The sequence below is a fragment of the Xenopus laevis genome, chromosome 2S (assembly GCF_017654675.1).
Source record: "Xenopus laevis strain J_2021 chromosome 2S, Xenopus_laevis_v10.1, whole genome shotgun sequence".
NCBI lineage: Eukaryota > Metazoa > Chordata > Amphibia > Anura > Pipidae > Xenopus > Xenopus laevis.
The window spans coordinates 124,725,901-124,742,008 of record NC_054374.1 but is presented as its reverse complement, the minus strand read 5'-3'; the positions used below and the strand labels follow the sequence as shown (position 1 = coordinate 124,742,008).

At 38.0% G+C, this 16,108-nt stretch overlaps 1 protein-coding gene across 4 annotated transcripts in view; it reads left to right on the top strand.

Annotated features, from left to right (window-relative positions):
* The first annotated feature begins 14,444 nt into the window (after positions 1-14,444).
* The window catches only part of enox1.S (ecto-NOX disulfide-thiol exchanger 1 S homeolog), a 129,134-nt gene continuing 127,470 nt past the window's right edge, over positions 14,445-16,108 (top strand). For 2 of the 4 annotated variants that reach the window (XM_041582934.1, XM_018247939.2), the window contains exon 1: positions 14,447-14,555. In XM_041582934.1, coding sequence (XP_041438868.1) covers positions 14,528-14,555 — 28 coding nt within the window. In that variant the 5' untranslated portion in view covers positions 14,447-14,527. Of the gene's footprint in view, positions 14,556-16,108 lie in introns of all 4 variants that reach the window. The other 2 variants (XM_041582936.1, XM_041582935.1) reach the window with 2 other exon arrangements.

The following is a 16,108-nucleotide window of genomic DNA, read 5'->3' as shown; positions in this document are numbered from 1 at the left end:
TTTTAGAGGAACAGTGCAAAAAAGTTATAAATGTTTGTCACTAAAAGTTCACTACAGCTGTTACTAGAGGAATCTACCAAGATGGAAGTGGTGGTTTATAATATTCAGTGAAGTACATGGAGCTACAACATTACACAACACTTTGGCTTTGGCTTTGGCCACCAATTAAAAATGTCAGTTCTAATTGTTTCAGAGCAGCTGTTCTCAAAGCAGGTGATGGTTAGTCTCCAGGGCAGTATTTAACTACCATACTGGGAATAGAGCTGTAGGTCAGAACATCCCAGCTGGAACTCCAGGAAGTTCTAACTGCATCTTCATATGAGTGTGAGCACAGCAGGTGCCATTTTTGTGTGTGTCAAACGTGTGTCATCTGCATGTGACTTTGTACCAGAGCTGGTTTTAAGCACAAGTAAACATAGCTGCTACACCTGGTGCTAGCCACTGGGGGACTGCTGTTTTCTTTTTTACTATTTTTAATATATTTTTTAAATATATTATTGTTCATGGTCTCTTACTATGGTTATATAGTAGGGAGTTTTTAAAGGTTTTATTAGGTGCATCTACCCCATCATATTCAATCATTGGGGTGCAGTAACTCCCAGCAAGTAAAGACACAGAAAATCCTAAAATATTATGGCATTGTGAGCCTTAGTAAATAAGAGGAGAAGAAAAAGAGGTGACTTCCCATCTATAAGGTCCAGAATCTCCTATATGATAGAGAAAACGTAACCTTTAATAAATAATTACTTAAAACCTGTATGTCCAGTGAAGATCATGTTAAAACTAAAATTAGGAACAAGGTGATGGAACCACAGGAGGCAGTATGTTAGGTGCAGGAACGGAAAAGATGAGTCTAGTCTGTCTGATTTGTGTGCAATGCAACAACCTAACATGCACTCAAAGGGTTGGATACAGAACCAATCAGGTTTGCCTATTCATCCATGTGGAATACCAACCCCTTCACCCACACAGAGTCCCCTCCCAAACCGTGGATGGATTAGGGTTCCAAATTCGCAACGTGGTACTGAGATACTGCAGGTCTATTTTGGCCCTGTTCAGTAAGAAGTATTCAAATCCCAATACAACTCAGCTTTATGTCCACAACCCGTTAGTTAAATAATACTCCGTTCCCAACCAAGCACCAAACCCTTCACCCACACGGAGCTCCCTCCCACTCCTGGATGAACAGTATTCCCTATAATCTGTTTTACCACCCTGCCTAACTTGAATTTAAAATACACTTTACGCACGTTTCACCCGCTACCATTGGGCATTGTCAAAGCTTCATTCCAAATACCAGGAAAACTCTTGGTGGGCCCAAGTGTCAGTTCTTCTAACCATTTGGCATGTTTCATGGCCAATAGTTTGGAGAATGGACCCATGGACTAACGTTTTTTGGTGGGCCCCTGGAATCCCAGTCTGACACTGGTCCCACCATATCTGCTTCCATATGTTTTACATTAACAAATAATATGAAGGAAATATACAAACCATACCTTATTTCTTATGTTACCTTTTGTGTGTATATATATGTATATGTATATATATATATATATATATATATATATATATATATATATATATATATATATATATATATATATATATATATATATATATATATACACATATATTCTACATTATGGGGTTATATGTGGCTTACAGTAGTCTTTAATGAGAACAGATTCCTGTTTTACTTAATGGGAAAAAGCTGCCCACTACACACACCATTTCCATTAAACAAATGTGTTTCAGGAATGTGTAAGTTATTACTAATAAATGGTGTGGGCCATAGGGCAGCCACGTCCTATTTAATAGAATGGGAAGCAGCTGGCATCTGAGCTGAAACTATGTTCTATCGATTCTGTTCATTTACGCTCAGGCACCAGGGACTCTAATATTATTATGATACCTAATTGATTGTTGTGATGTTGTATCAGCATCAGGTTTTCAAGGTAATAAATATTGGTATGTAGCCTCTAAATGGGACATATATGAACCCATTAAACAAGTAACTGGCATTTGCTAGTAGTTTCTTTGAAAAAGGTCTTCTGAAGAAGATCCTTGTGCTGTTTTCGTTTTGTTTTTGTGACTATTTATATTTTAGAGAAATGCAACAAGATAATAAATGTTTACTCATATATATATATATATATATATATATATATATATATATATATATATATATACATACATATACATATATATATATATATATATATATATATATATATATATATATACAATATCAAAACAGGGGGGTTGTGGGAGCACTCTAAAGGCTTTAAAGTATATATATAAGTATAATAAATGCTATTGCATATGTACCCAAAACAGGGGTTATTTTGTTACAAAGTTATGATCATAAAATTGATAAGCCACCATACCACGTCAAGGTAAACCCCGAATGGCGGTCCCTAACTTGTTTTATATTTTATGTGCATTTTAGCATTACCTGTAATCAATGTCCATTGAACGCTGTTTTTTCACTAAGGGCTAAATCCTCCCCAGCCAGCAATCAGGCTTTTAAAGGAGAGATATCCCCAAAACAAACGCCCAATTTTAAAAGCATAGGATCACCACTAGTTTAAAGGGGGGGTATGGGGTGCTACAACCACTGAAGCTATGCCACAGCTCCTGGCTAAATATACAATATCAAAACAGGGGGGTTGTGGGAGCACTCTAAAGGCTTTAAAGTATATATATAAGTATAATAAATGCTATTGCATATGTACCCAAAACAGGGGTTATTTTGTTACAAAGTTATGATCATAAAATTGATAAGCCACCATACCACGTCAAGGTAAACCCCGAATGGCGGTCCCTAACTTGTTTTATATTTTATGTGCATTTTAGCATTACCTGTAATCAATGTCCATTGAACGCTGTTTTTTCACTAAGGGCTAAATCCTCCCCAGCCAGCAATCAGGCTTTTAAAGGAGAGATATCCCCAAAACAAACGCCCAATTTTAAAAGCATAGGATCACCACTAGTTTAAAGGGGGGGTATGGGGTGCTACAACCACTGAAGCTATGCCACAGCTCCTGGCTAAATATACAATATCAAAACAGGGGGGTTGTGGGAGCACTCTAAAGGCTTTAAAGTATATATATAAGTATAATAAATGCTATTGCATATGTACCCAAAACAGGGGTTATTTTGTTACAAAGTTATGATCATAAAATTGATAAGCCACCATACCACGTCAAGGTAAACCCCGAATGGCGGTCCCTAACTTGTTTTATATTTTATGTGCATTTTAGCATTACCTGTAATCAATGTCCATTGAACGCTGTTTTTTCACTAAGGGCTAAATCCTCCCCAGCCAGCAATCAGGCTTTTAAAGGAGAGATATCCCCAAAACAAACGCCCAATTTTAAAAGCATAGGATCACCACTAGTTTAAAGGGGGGGTATGGGGTGCTACAACCACTGAAGCTATGCCACAGCTCCTGGCTAAATATACAATATCAAAACAGGGGGGTTGTGGGAGCACTCTAAAGGCTTTAAAGTATATATATAAGTATAATAAATGCTATTGCATATGTACCCAAAACAGGGGTTATTTTGTTACAAAGTTATGATCATAAAATTGATAAGCCACCATACCACGTCAAGGTAAACCCCGAATGGCGGTCCCTAACTTGTTTTATATTTTATGTGCATTTTAGCATTACCTGTAATCAATGTCCATTGAACGCTGTTTTTTCACTAAGGGCTAAATCCTCCCCAGCCAGCAATCAGGCTTTTAAAGGAGAGATATCCCCAAAACAAACGCCCAATTTTAAAAGCATAGGATCACCACTAGTTTAAAGGGGGGGTATGGGGTGCTACAACCACTGAAGCTATGCCACAGCTCCTGGCTAAATATACAATATCAAAACAGGGGGGTTGTGGGAGCACTCTAAAGGCTTTAAAGTATATATATAAGTATAATAAATGCTATTGCATATGTACCCAAAACAGGGGTTATTTTGTTACAAAGTTATGATCATAAAATTGATAAGCCACCATACCACGTCAAGGTAAACCCCGAATGGCGGTCCCTAACTTGTTTTATATTTTATGTGCATTTTAGCATTACCTGTAATCAATGTCCATTGAACGCTGTTTTTTCACTAAGGGCTAAATCCTCCCCAGCCAGCAATCAGGCTTTTAAAGGAGAGATATCCCCAAAACAAACGCCCAATTTTAAAAGCATAGGATCACCACTAGTTTAAAGGGGGGGTATGGGGTGCTACAACCACTGAAGCTATGCCACAGCTCCTGGCTAAATATACAATATCAAAACAGGGGGGTTGTGGGAGCACTCTAAAGGCTTTAAAGTATATATATAAGTATAATAAATGCTATTGCATATGTACCCAAAACAGGGGTTATTTTGTTACAAAGTTATGATCATAAAATTGATAAGCCACCATACCACGTCAAGGTAAACCCCGAATGGCGGTCCCTAACTTGTTTTATATTTTATGTGCATTTTAGCATTACCTGTAATCAATGTCCATTGGTGGCTTATCAATTTTATGATCATAACTTTGTAACAAAATAACCCCTGTTTTGGGTACATATGCAATAGCATTTATTATACTTATATATACTTTAAAGCCTTTTAGAGTGCTCCCACAACCCCCCTGTTTTGATATTGTATATTTAGCCAGGAGCTGTGGCATAGCTTCAGTGGTTGTAGCACCCCATACCCCCCCTTTAAACTAGTGGTGATCCTATGCTTTTAAAATTGGGCGTTTGTTTTGGGAATATCTCTCCTTTAAAAGCCTGATTGCTGGCTGGGGAGGATTTAGCCCTTAGTGAAAAAACAGCGTTCAACGGACATTGATTACAGGTAATGCTAAAATGCACATAAAATATAAAACAAGTTAGGGACCGCCATTCGGGGTTTACCTTGACGTGGTATGGTGGCTTATCAATTTTATGATCATAACTTTGTAACAAAATAACCCCTGTTTTGGGTACATATGCAATAGCATTTATTATACTTATATATATACTTTAAAGCCTTTTAGAGTGCTCCCACAACCCCCCTGTTTTGATATTATATATATATATATATACATATATATATATATATAGTCCTCCATGAAGCCAGCACTCTCGATACATAGTTTCAAACGCCTGGGTGCAGTATCAACAGTTCCGATCTGTAAATGCACAAAAAAGATCCGCACTCACAGGTCTTATGAAAATTTTAGAACATTTATTACACGAGTCTAACGTTTCGGCCTCCTCCGAGGCCTTTTTCAAAGTGACAAATACATAAACCCAAATGCTTTAAATACCTAGATTGGCGGGAAAAATTTGGCCAATTAAAGATGACGTATCCACCTCGTCATTAAAGCACGACTAATATACACATCCCAGACTAAATACTCATTAACACATAAAAACAAATAAAACTAGACACAAAAGAAAATTACATTCCCCATCTAACCATACGTTTTTAAATACAGATTAAAAACATGTTAAAACCAAATCTTTAGTAACATTGTATTTCACTTCCCAATTTGTTTCCATAGTTATTAGTATATTTGCTACATGTTACAAAAAATATCAACATTTGAATAAGGGTGGAAGGTCTGCACAGGGGTCCTCTCTACACATATATATTTTTTTGTTGTTGCTATCATAATATCCGGAACTGGGTAACATCTCAGTGGTTCTGTGGAAAGAGCATTCACATAGCAGTCATATTGACCCTCTCTCTACTTTGTAATATCATTATATGTCTCACCCACCATCGATCTTTTACTTTCAAGTCATAGTTAATGTGTTCATTATAGATATACTCATTATTGATATACTCGTTACTAACCGCTAGAGGGTCCGCACCAGAACGAACAGTGGATACACATTTATTCCCCGGTGAAAAGTATCTGTATAACCTAATAATCAGGTGTGTGCTGGCTGTACACGTGTATCTACCATAATCTAATACCATATCAAATCGCACAATACATCCCCCGTGCACGGCCATACTAAGGTTAAAAAACCATAATGTAATTACAGCACCCTCATAAGTGTTAGTGCCCCAAATAGTTTAGTGGCAATCAATCAAATAAATTAAAAATGCATATAAGCATCAAGTGAAAATGAGAAATAAAAAATAAAAAATAATTAAAAATAAATAAACAATGACAATGTAAATTAGTATACTTAAAGTCCCCCTGGTGTCAAGAAATCATAGTCCCGATCCCGATATCGATCACTGTTCATTAACTCAATGGTGGCCAGAAGAATGAATAAATGAGATCATACTAAAGTCAGTGCTGATCCGAAAGCGGAATGTCCTCCACTTGGCGTTGGCCCCCAGCCGATGTGTAAGGCCACAGTAGATGTTCCGTTTCCATCTGTTAGAACTTTTCTATCATCACGGCAAAACCACACAGCGGGAAGCAGAGCCCCGCTCCTACCTCTGCAAACTGAAGAATCAAGAGAGACGTGGCAGCGCGGCAAGATTAAATGCAAGGTGAGAACCATCGCACGAGATCAAATCATCGCAAGTGAATCCCAGCACTGGCCGCTGCCCATCAACCGGAATTTTCCGCTGGTAAGTACTCCTGCATTTAAACAACTTCATTTGCTCAGGTCTGTCAGTCCGGATCACCCTTTCAACTACGAGTAGTAGGTGTAGTGAAATCATGAGAAAACTCACAGGCTGTTCCCAGTATCGGATTACACGGGGAATAAATGTGTATCCACTGTTCGTTCTGGTGCGGACCCTCTAGCGGTTAGTAACGAGTATATCAATAATGAGTATATCTATAATGAACACATTAACTATGACTTGAAAGTAAAAGATCGATGGTGGGTGAGACATATAATGATATTAAAAAGTAGAGAGAGGGTCAATATGACTGCTATGTGAATGCTCTTTCCACAGAACCACTGAGATGTTACCCAGTTCCGGATATTATGATAGCAACAACAAAAAAATATATATGTGTAGAGAGGACCCCTGTGCAGACCTTCCACCCTTATTCAAATGTTGATATTTTTTGTAACATGTAGCAAATATACTAATAACTATGGAAACAAATTGGGAAGTGAAATACAATGTTACTAAAGATTTGGTTTTAACATGTTTTTAATCTGTATTTAAAAACGTATGGTTAGATGGGGAATGTAATTTTCTTTTGTGTCTAGTTTTATTTGTTTTTATGTGTTAATGAGTATTTAGTCTGGGATGTGTATATTAGTCGTGCTTTAATGACGAGGTGGATACGTCATCTTTAATTGGCCAAATTTTTCCCGCCAATCTAGGTATTTAAAGCATTTGGGTTTATGTATTTGTCACTTTGAAAAAGGCCTCGGAGGAGGCCGAAACGTTAGACTCGTGTAATAAATGTTCTAAAATTTTCATAAGACCTGTGAGTGCGGATCTTTTTTTTTTTGTGCATTTATATATATATATATATATATATATATATATATATATATATATATATATATATATATATATATATATATATATATATATATATATATATATATATAGGTCGAAACATTATAAATATCATATAAATTAAATATTTCAGTGAACCCAACTTTACTTTCTGATTTATGGATTACTTTACTTTTACGTGCTGCCAGGTCACTATTATATATACAGATCGATTTCTGAATAATAAAATTGTGTTATGGCAGCCTAATAAGCTTTGAATTGATCATGTCATGAATGGTTAGTTGTTGGTTGGGAGATTGCACCACACGATCGTTCATCAGATATAAGGATAAATCTGCATGTCTATAGCCATCTTAACACAGTTACACAGCACACCCTCTGCTACAGTATTTTCAGTATTTTTACTCACATTTTTTTATTGCAATTGCGCTTTCCTATTCTCCACCCCCCCCAAAATAATATTTGTCACACAGCAAAATTAAATAATTTAACATACATGTAGCGTAGGCATTAATTGCAGCACTCGCATTTTAACGGACTCTGTATGCACCAGTGGTGGGGCAGCACAATATGACTGACATACTATATACAGTAGGTGAGCTGCACCTACATGTTATAGCATTTCTGGGAAAGCATATTTAGGAATAGTATTGCCTTAAAAATTAAACTAATCAAAATGTTTCAAAATGTTACTCCAGATAACATTTCAGCTTGGAATACATGGAATTTAAACATATTCTACTATTACATGCATCGTACATAAAACAATAGCTAAGAGACCGCTGCAAGGCAAATGCAGAATGGCGAATTTTGCTGTGGCAAGCTGGTTAGGAGTGTCGGTGCCATAATCATTAAATAAGTAATAAAGCCAGGGAATGTGGGAAAGTCTGAGCTCCTTGCACACTTTGCCTGTGGAGCCTTATTGCTGTGGCATGACATTTGCTGAATGTGAACATGCCCAGATCACTGTTGTAGTTAACCTTGCAGTGTTTGCTCTACAGATGGGCTGCGAGTGTGCCTGAGGGAGGTCTCACAGAGGAGGTGCATTGCTTTGCCTTGAGTTCAAGGAGCATTTTAGCTGTATAAGGAAATAGTGTGAATTAGCCAGATTGGACAGGCACAAAGCAACTAGAAGTAACCTGGGGAAATGTTACTAAATAAAAGGCAGGGGAAACACTGAGCATACTATTCAGCTTGCCAGGACATAAAAGGAGCAGAGTGGATTGTTTAGGAGTCTCTGGGCATAAAAAACACATTTCAACAGACTGGCGGTTTCTGTCATCGGGTGTCCCAAGATGGTTCGAGTGACACGCTTTAGCCCAGCTGATCCTGACGTGGAAAAAGCAATCATAGGTATGTGCGTTGCTAAATTAGGAGGCCAGTGACCCAATGAGGGCTGAGATTTCCTTCCCAGGAGCATTGCAGGGGAAAGTTTTGGACATCTGTTAAAGTTGCTTAGCAGTTAAAAACAAGAGCTATTAGCTAATTATCTCTCTCTATATATACATATATGACTCATAATATCCATCTCTAAAACCTGAGATTTTGAGCCCACATTCTGATTGGTGCACCTGGTTACTGTAGTATCTGCTGAGTGTACACATTGCTTTGCCAGCAGCCTGCAACCATGCACAGCTTTTGCTAGTGGAAAATTAAATGAAATAAAAGATTTTTAAATCCAATTTTAATGTTTATTTTTTACTTTCTTCTTCTTCTTCAGTAGACATCAAACATAAATTGCTGCTTCCAGTGAATAAAGGGGGGCCTGTCTGTGCATTTGCATGATTTCCAGATAAGGGGACAGCCTCAGGGTCTGCTTCCTCTGGAGTTACGTCCCTGGTTTCTGGATAATAGTTTTGGAACGCACAGGAGGCTCAGGCCTCTCTAAATTCTGCTCTGTCTTTTATACTTCATAGGGCATTTATAGTCTGTTTCAGTAAAACCCCTGTTTGTATAAAAGTGTGCACAGAGCTTTACACACTCAATTGCAGAAAATTAAAGTGAAGCTGCATTTACATGAAAATATTTTTGTAGTTTTCAGTCCTTTTCTATATGGGGCCCTCCTAAAAGTATCACTTAACATTAACTACAGGGCATGACTCATTCTCAACACCTAGTAAAGGTATGGAACCTGTTATCCAGAAAGCTCTAAATTACAGGAAGGCCATCTCCCATACAGCCTATTTTAATCAAATAATTCTATTAAAAAAAAAAAAAAACAGTGCCTTGTAATTAATACTAAAATATTATTAATTGTTGAATTTTTTTAATGTTTAAATGATTTTCCAGTAGACTTAAGGTATTGAGATCCAATTTACAGAAATACCCCTTATCCAGGGAAACCCCAGATCCTGAGCATTCTTTACAATAGATCCCATACATGTATATGATATCTGATACTGTACTGAAATTGCCTTCTCCTGAAAGGGCTTGTTCACCTTCCAAACACTTTTTCCAGTTCAGTTGTTTTCAGAATGTTCACCATAAACAAATACTTTTTTCAATTGATTTCCTTCTTTTTCTTTACTGTTTTCCCAAAATTGAAGTTACATTTTTCTGACGCTGATGTCTCAGTCTGGCAGCTCAGTGAGCCAGGTGCATTCTGAACTGTTACAATTTGCTACATTTAGTTGATACAATTAGTTGATACGTATCTCAGCAGTACTTTATCTGTGGAATATTAGCCACTATTGATGCTCAGCAGGGACAAAGATAATGTATCAATATGAAACAGTTATGAGTAAGGTCACACTGAGCATTTCGGGGAGATTTAGTCGTCTGGCGACTAATCGCCTCGTCTTTGCGGCGACCAATCTCCTCGAACGCCTTCCCTCAGTCTTGCGCTGGCTACAATGAAAAATCACCAGCGCTAAGCACACGTGGCGATTCGTTTTCTGAAGTCGCCCGAAGTTTCCTTGTGAGGAGTCGTCGACCCCCCCTCCCAGAGCTGCTTTAGAAGGTGAAAAATAAATCTTTACACTTCTGTATTAGAAAAACAGTCACAAATAGAAAATAGAAATTAATTTCTAAAAGTCTTTGTTTCTGGTGAACAATCTGAAACCAACTGAATTGAAAAAAGTGTTTGAAGGTGAACAACCCCTTTAATTGGGGGCCTATGGCTCTACAGCTGGGAGAAAAATATGGTTGGGGGTTCTGTAATAATAAAGGGTTCGACATGGAAGTATATGATATGTACAATTCTGTACTTGTAATGCGGGAAAGTCAAACCTACAACCATTCTAGCAGTTGCTGCACCATCCCTGACAGCTGAAGAGGCTTTTTTTTTATTAAGCATGGGGGAAGGTTCAGTTTTGATGCTGGTGTCCAAATAATTTGGACCACTATATAAATATCTTTACAGAACCAACAATATGTTTATGGATTCTGCCTTGTACAAAATACAAACAACAAATGTTGAGAAGTTTAAGGGTGCACAAGGAAAATTAGCAATTGTCTCCATCTTGTATATTATTTTGGATCTTCCAGTGGTGTAAATAGAACTAACAGCTGATTGTTCTTAGGGTCCAACCACCATCTGAATATTGGGGAATTTAGTCTGTTTTTACTTACATATACTATAGATCTCACTTAATTTTCCCCTACGTCAGCAGGCAGGATTCTATCTCTTGCCATTTACATGTAACATACAAGCTTAAAGGAAAGGCATTTGATCATTACATTCAGATTTATCGTAATTAGTATTAATTGGATTAAACATATTATAGCATGAAGGTGAGTACGTTTTTTCAGATGCACACTGTATCCATTGATGCTAAGAAAAAGGAAGAAATCTGATCTGGAGCCATAAAGAAAGTATTCACACAGGTTATTTAAAGATTTTTATGATCTGGACAACGGGACGCTAGCCACCTGCATGGGCATCTTGTTGGGACCTGTATATTTCCAAGTGCATAAAGAGGGTTTTATAAGGACAAGAAGAGTTAGGCAAATGGGGGATCATTCTTGGAAAATACAGAGGAGCCTTGAAGCTACTGTTTGTTTTTGGTTAATAGAAAAACATTCTTTACTTCGTTCCTGCTGATTAAATAACAAATTGGTATGTATGGGCTGTAGCAGTCGCAATGTATATGTTTAGCTAAGAGACTTAAAATGATTATCCGTTCTTGTTTTACTTTCCATAACAGATGCACGGTGTGTCTGACAGGGGGATTAATCTAAAGTATCGCATGAGCAAATGTGCTCCAAGCTCTCTCTTAGATATTCAAGCCATGCATGGTTGCTCAGCTGAGCAGGGAAGGAGTTAACACTCACTCACTTTTCAATTACCTTTACACATTGGTCTATTACTACTCCTATGTCTCTACCCTTTTATTTTGCTTCCCATTACGTTGTTTAACAGTCACCCTGTGTATTGCTTGAATAACCTCCAATCAGTTTGTCCACGTTTTACAAATAAGCAGGAGACCACCGCTGTTTTGCAGTGCTCTGCACCGTCATTCAGTGTCTTCTTTGTTTAGTGTGCCTGGTTACCAACCCGTACTCCAGCTCACTTGGCAATAAAGCTATAAACAGGGTAATAGAAGGACCCCACTACAGTCTTTAACCCCCCAAGCTCAGAACTGATAAAAGCAGCAGTACCAAGCAAGGGTTAATGTGAAATCCCCTCTCTCTGTGAGAAGCAGAGATCCATTACAGGATTCAAAACACTGTGTCCAGTTTCTCACAAAAACCTTTTAGAAGAGTTGTAAAACTAGAAGCGAGGAGCAGCTGGAATGATACACCAGTGAAGGTATTTTTGACAGGATCTGTTGAAAACCCCAAAATTGTCTGGCACTAAAATCTAAGCAAACGAATATGAGTAGGTTGTTTAATAGGATTTTTAGAAGACTCGCATGTGCTGTGTGGCCGCTTTATTGACTTCTCCACTAATGTCGGATTGCAAATTTGTTTGGTCCTACAAATATATATATATATATATATATATATATATATATATATACCCACCTCCCACCTGGTGCACAACGAAAAACGCATGGAATACTGCCTGGGTGCCAGTTCTAATTACTGCAACCAATAGCCACACTCACTGTAAAACTAAATTAGGCCTTAGTTACACATGTCATCTGCGGGTTGATAGCAGAGCTTGTATACATAAGTAATTGCAAAGTATGTGTTAATAATGGCGCTGAATTCTATTACACAGGTTTAGCATAGTTCATCTGGGAATACATGGGATCTGGATATTTGAATCTTTGCTCATCCTACCAACTCACCTTTACAGATACCTCAGTATTTGTCTCCCAGTTCCCCAAATATTTCTAGCCTCTGCATAGAAAATCTTAGACCGTGGACCCACTTTCCAAACTGCTATTCGTTGTATATTCACTCAACCTCTTTATTCTCCTAATCTTTTACCGTATATCTAATTCTTCCATTATTATGCTTCCCCCCATAAAGAAATCGGGAATGACCATAAAACAGACTAAATGGTTAGAAGCAAGAGGCCCCACTGACACCTGGGCCCACCGGGAGTTTTCCTGGTATCCCTGTGGGCTAGTCCAACACTGCCTTGCATTTCATCTTTATTTGATAAATGTCCTCGTGTTTTTATTCCTTACACCTGTATTCTCCCTTTCTTCATTTCTTTTCATGTCCCCACCTCCCTGTAATTATCCTGCCTATATACCTTACCCCCCAATCCCAATTCTGCTCTTCTGATTGCCCAGATCTGTTCCCACCTGTATGTGTATCCTCAGTCATCTAGCTTATCCATGATAGTATATATTTTCATATAATAAAATGAGGCCTTGCTGGTTTAAAGTCAGACCAACCCCCCATCTTCTTGTAGGATGATTGTAACAAAATATGGGGAGGATACCATAAGAAACATCCTTGTTTTATAGAACAGTGAGCCTTAGGTTTCAATAGCAAACTACTGTTACTACACAGCACTCTGTAGCAACAATTTAGTACCAGTGACACCTAATACTTATACAAACCTATTTATTATCTTGCACCTTTGCTCATCTCTCATTTATAGATTACACATCTACCTGTTTGACATGTGTTCTCTATTCTGTATTCCCCACTTCCTTGGTTCTCTACCTTTCTCTTGTTTATCCCCAGTTGCTCCTTATCACCCAGCATAGCAGTATTTGCCTTTTTTAGACTTTCATCCTTTTCTTTCCCTATACTCTTTATAATTCACAACCATTTTCTATGGCTGCTCTTTGTGCCTCCTAGTCCCTATCGCATTGCATATATTAGGTTAGATTAAATAGATTAGAGGGATAGCTCTTACTGAAATACAATCAGCCTTTGAATTTCAAGCAAACTGAATGAATTTCCTACTGATATGTACTTCTCTATATGGCTATATGCATTATCCCACTTTTCTGGTTTTTCAGAGCAATTGTACCAGACAAATCGTCATTCAGAATTATGTATAATGAACTTTTCCATATCTGTAAGCCTGAGACAAGAGGCAGCAATTATGGGAGAGAAGATTGTATCCACATAGGGGATCCAGGGGACAGAATTAGGAATTTCCTAAATACAGTGAATAACTGTCCTAGGGGCTGTTTTGAGGTACCCCTGGGGCAAAATATTATTCTAAAGGCTGGTAGCACTGACTGCCTGTATCATCCACTGGGAGGCTTCTGGTACCCAGCAGATTCGTTGCATGGCTTTTATTATGTTTGCGTGACCCTTTCTAGTTGCAGCTTAATCTGGCCTTATTATGTCACTTACATTCTGAGCCCCGGGGCATATACATTTCACTCGTGTTGCCTCATTAGCAACACTTTTGTTTAAAAAGTAACAAGGATACTATTTGTGACCTTACTAATACATATGTTAAGCAGTGATTTGCTGCTGGTTTACACTGGCTACATTCTGTTTTGTCATCTCTTGAGGGTATATTTATTCTAATAAAGTGTTCTAGCTGCCATTATACACACAAAAATGTAAATGATTTACCCAGGCATCTTAATGACACTTGACCGGTTTATGGCCGTCCCTCCTCCAGATTTCTTAATTCCCAAGACTAGTTCTGCTCTGCTCGGTGAGCTGTGAGGTGACTCCACACAGACAGCTCTGGACGGCTCACATTTTGTGTTTTGTTTATTTCTTCTGCAGCCTGGAAATCATGAATACCAGCCCTCTACTTATTTTAGGTAAGGTACAGGAATAATATGCATGATATGAGTGAATAACAGCAAGAGATCAGGGCAGACAGCTGCTGTGTATTTGCTCTCTGTGCATTAGCCAAGTGATCAAGCTGTGGGAAGAAGCCAGCATCTTGGTTAAAGTGATTTCTGTCTAATTGCTGGGAAAGAGCTACTAGAATTGTCAGCACATGAATACTGATATTGAACAGCAACTGAGTGCTGCTAGCATGGGGCTGCTCAATAAGTTCCGGAGATTTACCCGTTATCTGACTTTGTGTAGGGCAAACAGCTCACGTGTGTTTCTGCATGGATGAATTGTAGAGGGTGAATGTGATTAACAAGCTGTTATTGAAAAGGAATACATCTTCATTGCTCCCAAATAAAAGAAATAGTTGTACTGATGCTTGTAGCATAAGCTGGCACTGGGATAACCAATGCTTTTTTGGAGGTGTTGGTCTGCATCACACATAGCATATATACAGTATATATATGTTAACATGCAAATAAGAGGTACAGATTTGATAGGTTGCCTATTAACAAAACTTAGCCCTGCCAGTGTCATAGGTCTCTGACACACAATTATCTCTTTGACACCTCGGGTAGTTGATAAGTATGTTACTGACAGGTGAACATGGAAACCTTCCTGCTGCTGTGCGATGATTTATCCCCTACCTCAGTGTCCACTGCTCATGAGAATGTGTGATATGGCACCCTTTTAGAATGTTTGGGATATGTGAAATCAAATGAATCCTGTATGGCTTTAGAATTCGCATGGGGACTGCTAGGCGCTGGGGTGCTCTTGCAAATTCCCCCATTAGCCAAAGAGAAAAGGATTAGCTACAAGATTTCTTCTCCATTTCAAAAAATAAGCATTGAATTAATGCTTATCCATCAGATAAAACTGACATAGCAATAACTAGTTACCGATAATTACCTGGTTGCTTGCAATGCATTAGAGAACAGAGAGAATGGAATGCTCGTTAGCAAGTTAGCAGAACAGAGTCTAAAGTTTCAGAATCCTAATATAGATATGGGATCTGTTATCCGGAAACCAATTATCCAGAAGGCTCTGCATTACGGAAAGGCTCCCATAGACTCCATTTTATCCAAATAATCGAAATTTTTTAAAAAAAATTCTCTGTAATAATAAAACAGTGCCTTGTGCAAGATCCAAGCTAGGATGTAATTAATCCTTATTGGAGGCAAAACCAGCCTATTGGGTTTATTTAACGTTTACATGATTTTCTATTAGACTTAAGGTATGGAAATCCAAATTATGGAAAGATCTGTTATCAGGAAAGCCCCAGTCCTGAGCATTTTGGATAACAGGTCCAATACCTGTATGAACGTACAAGTGCAGGGGTTGTTTTATCCTGGGGTCTCTTGTTGTCATTATCCCATTGCTCATTCCAATTGATGCAGAGCCCCTTGCACAATCAATGTGAGCCAATATAATGTGCCTAGAGGCTCAACTGAAGCTTTCAGCTGATGCTCTAAAGTATCAGCATTCTAAGAATGAAATCTAAATGTGAAAGATGTATTGTAAAGTATTATTCAAA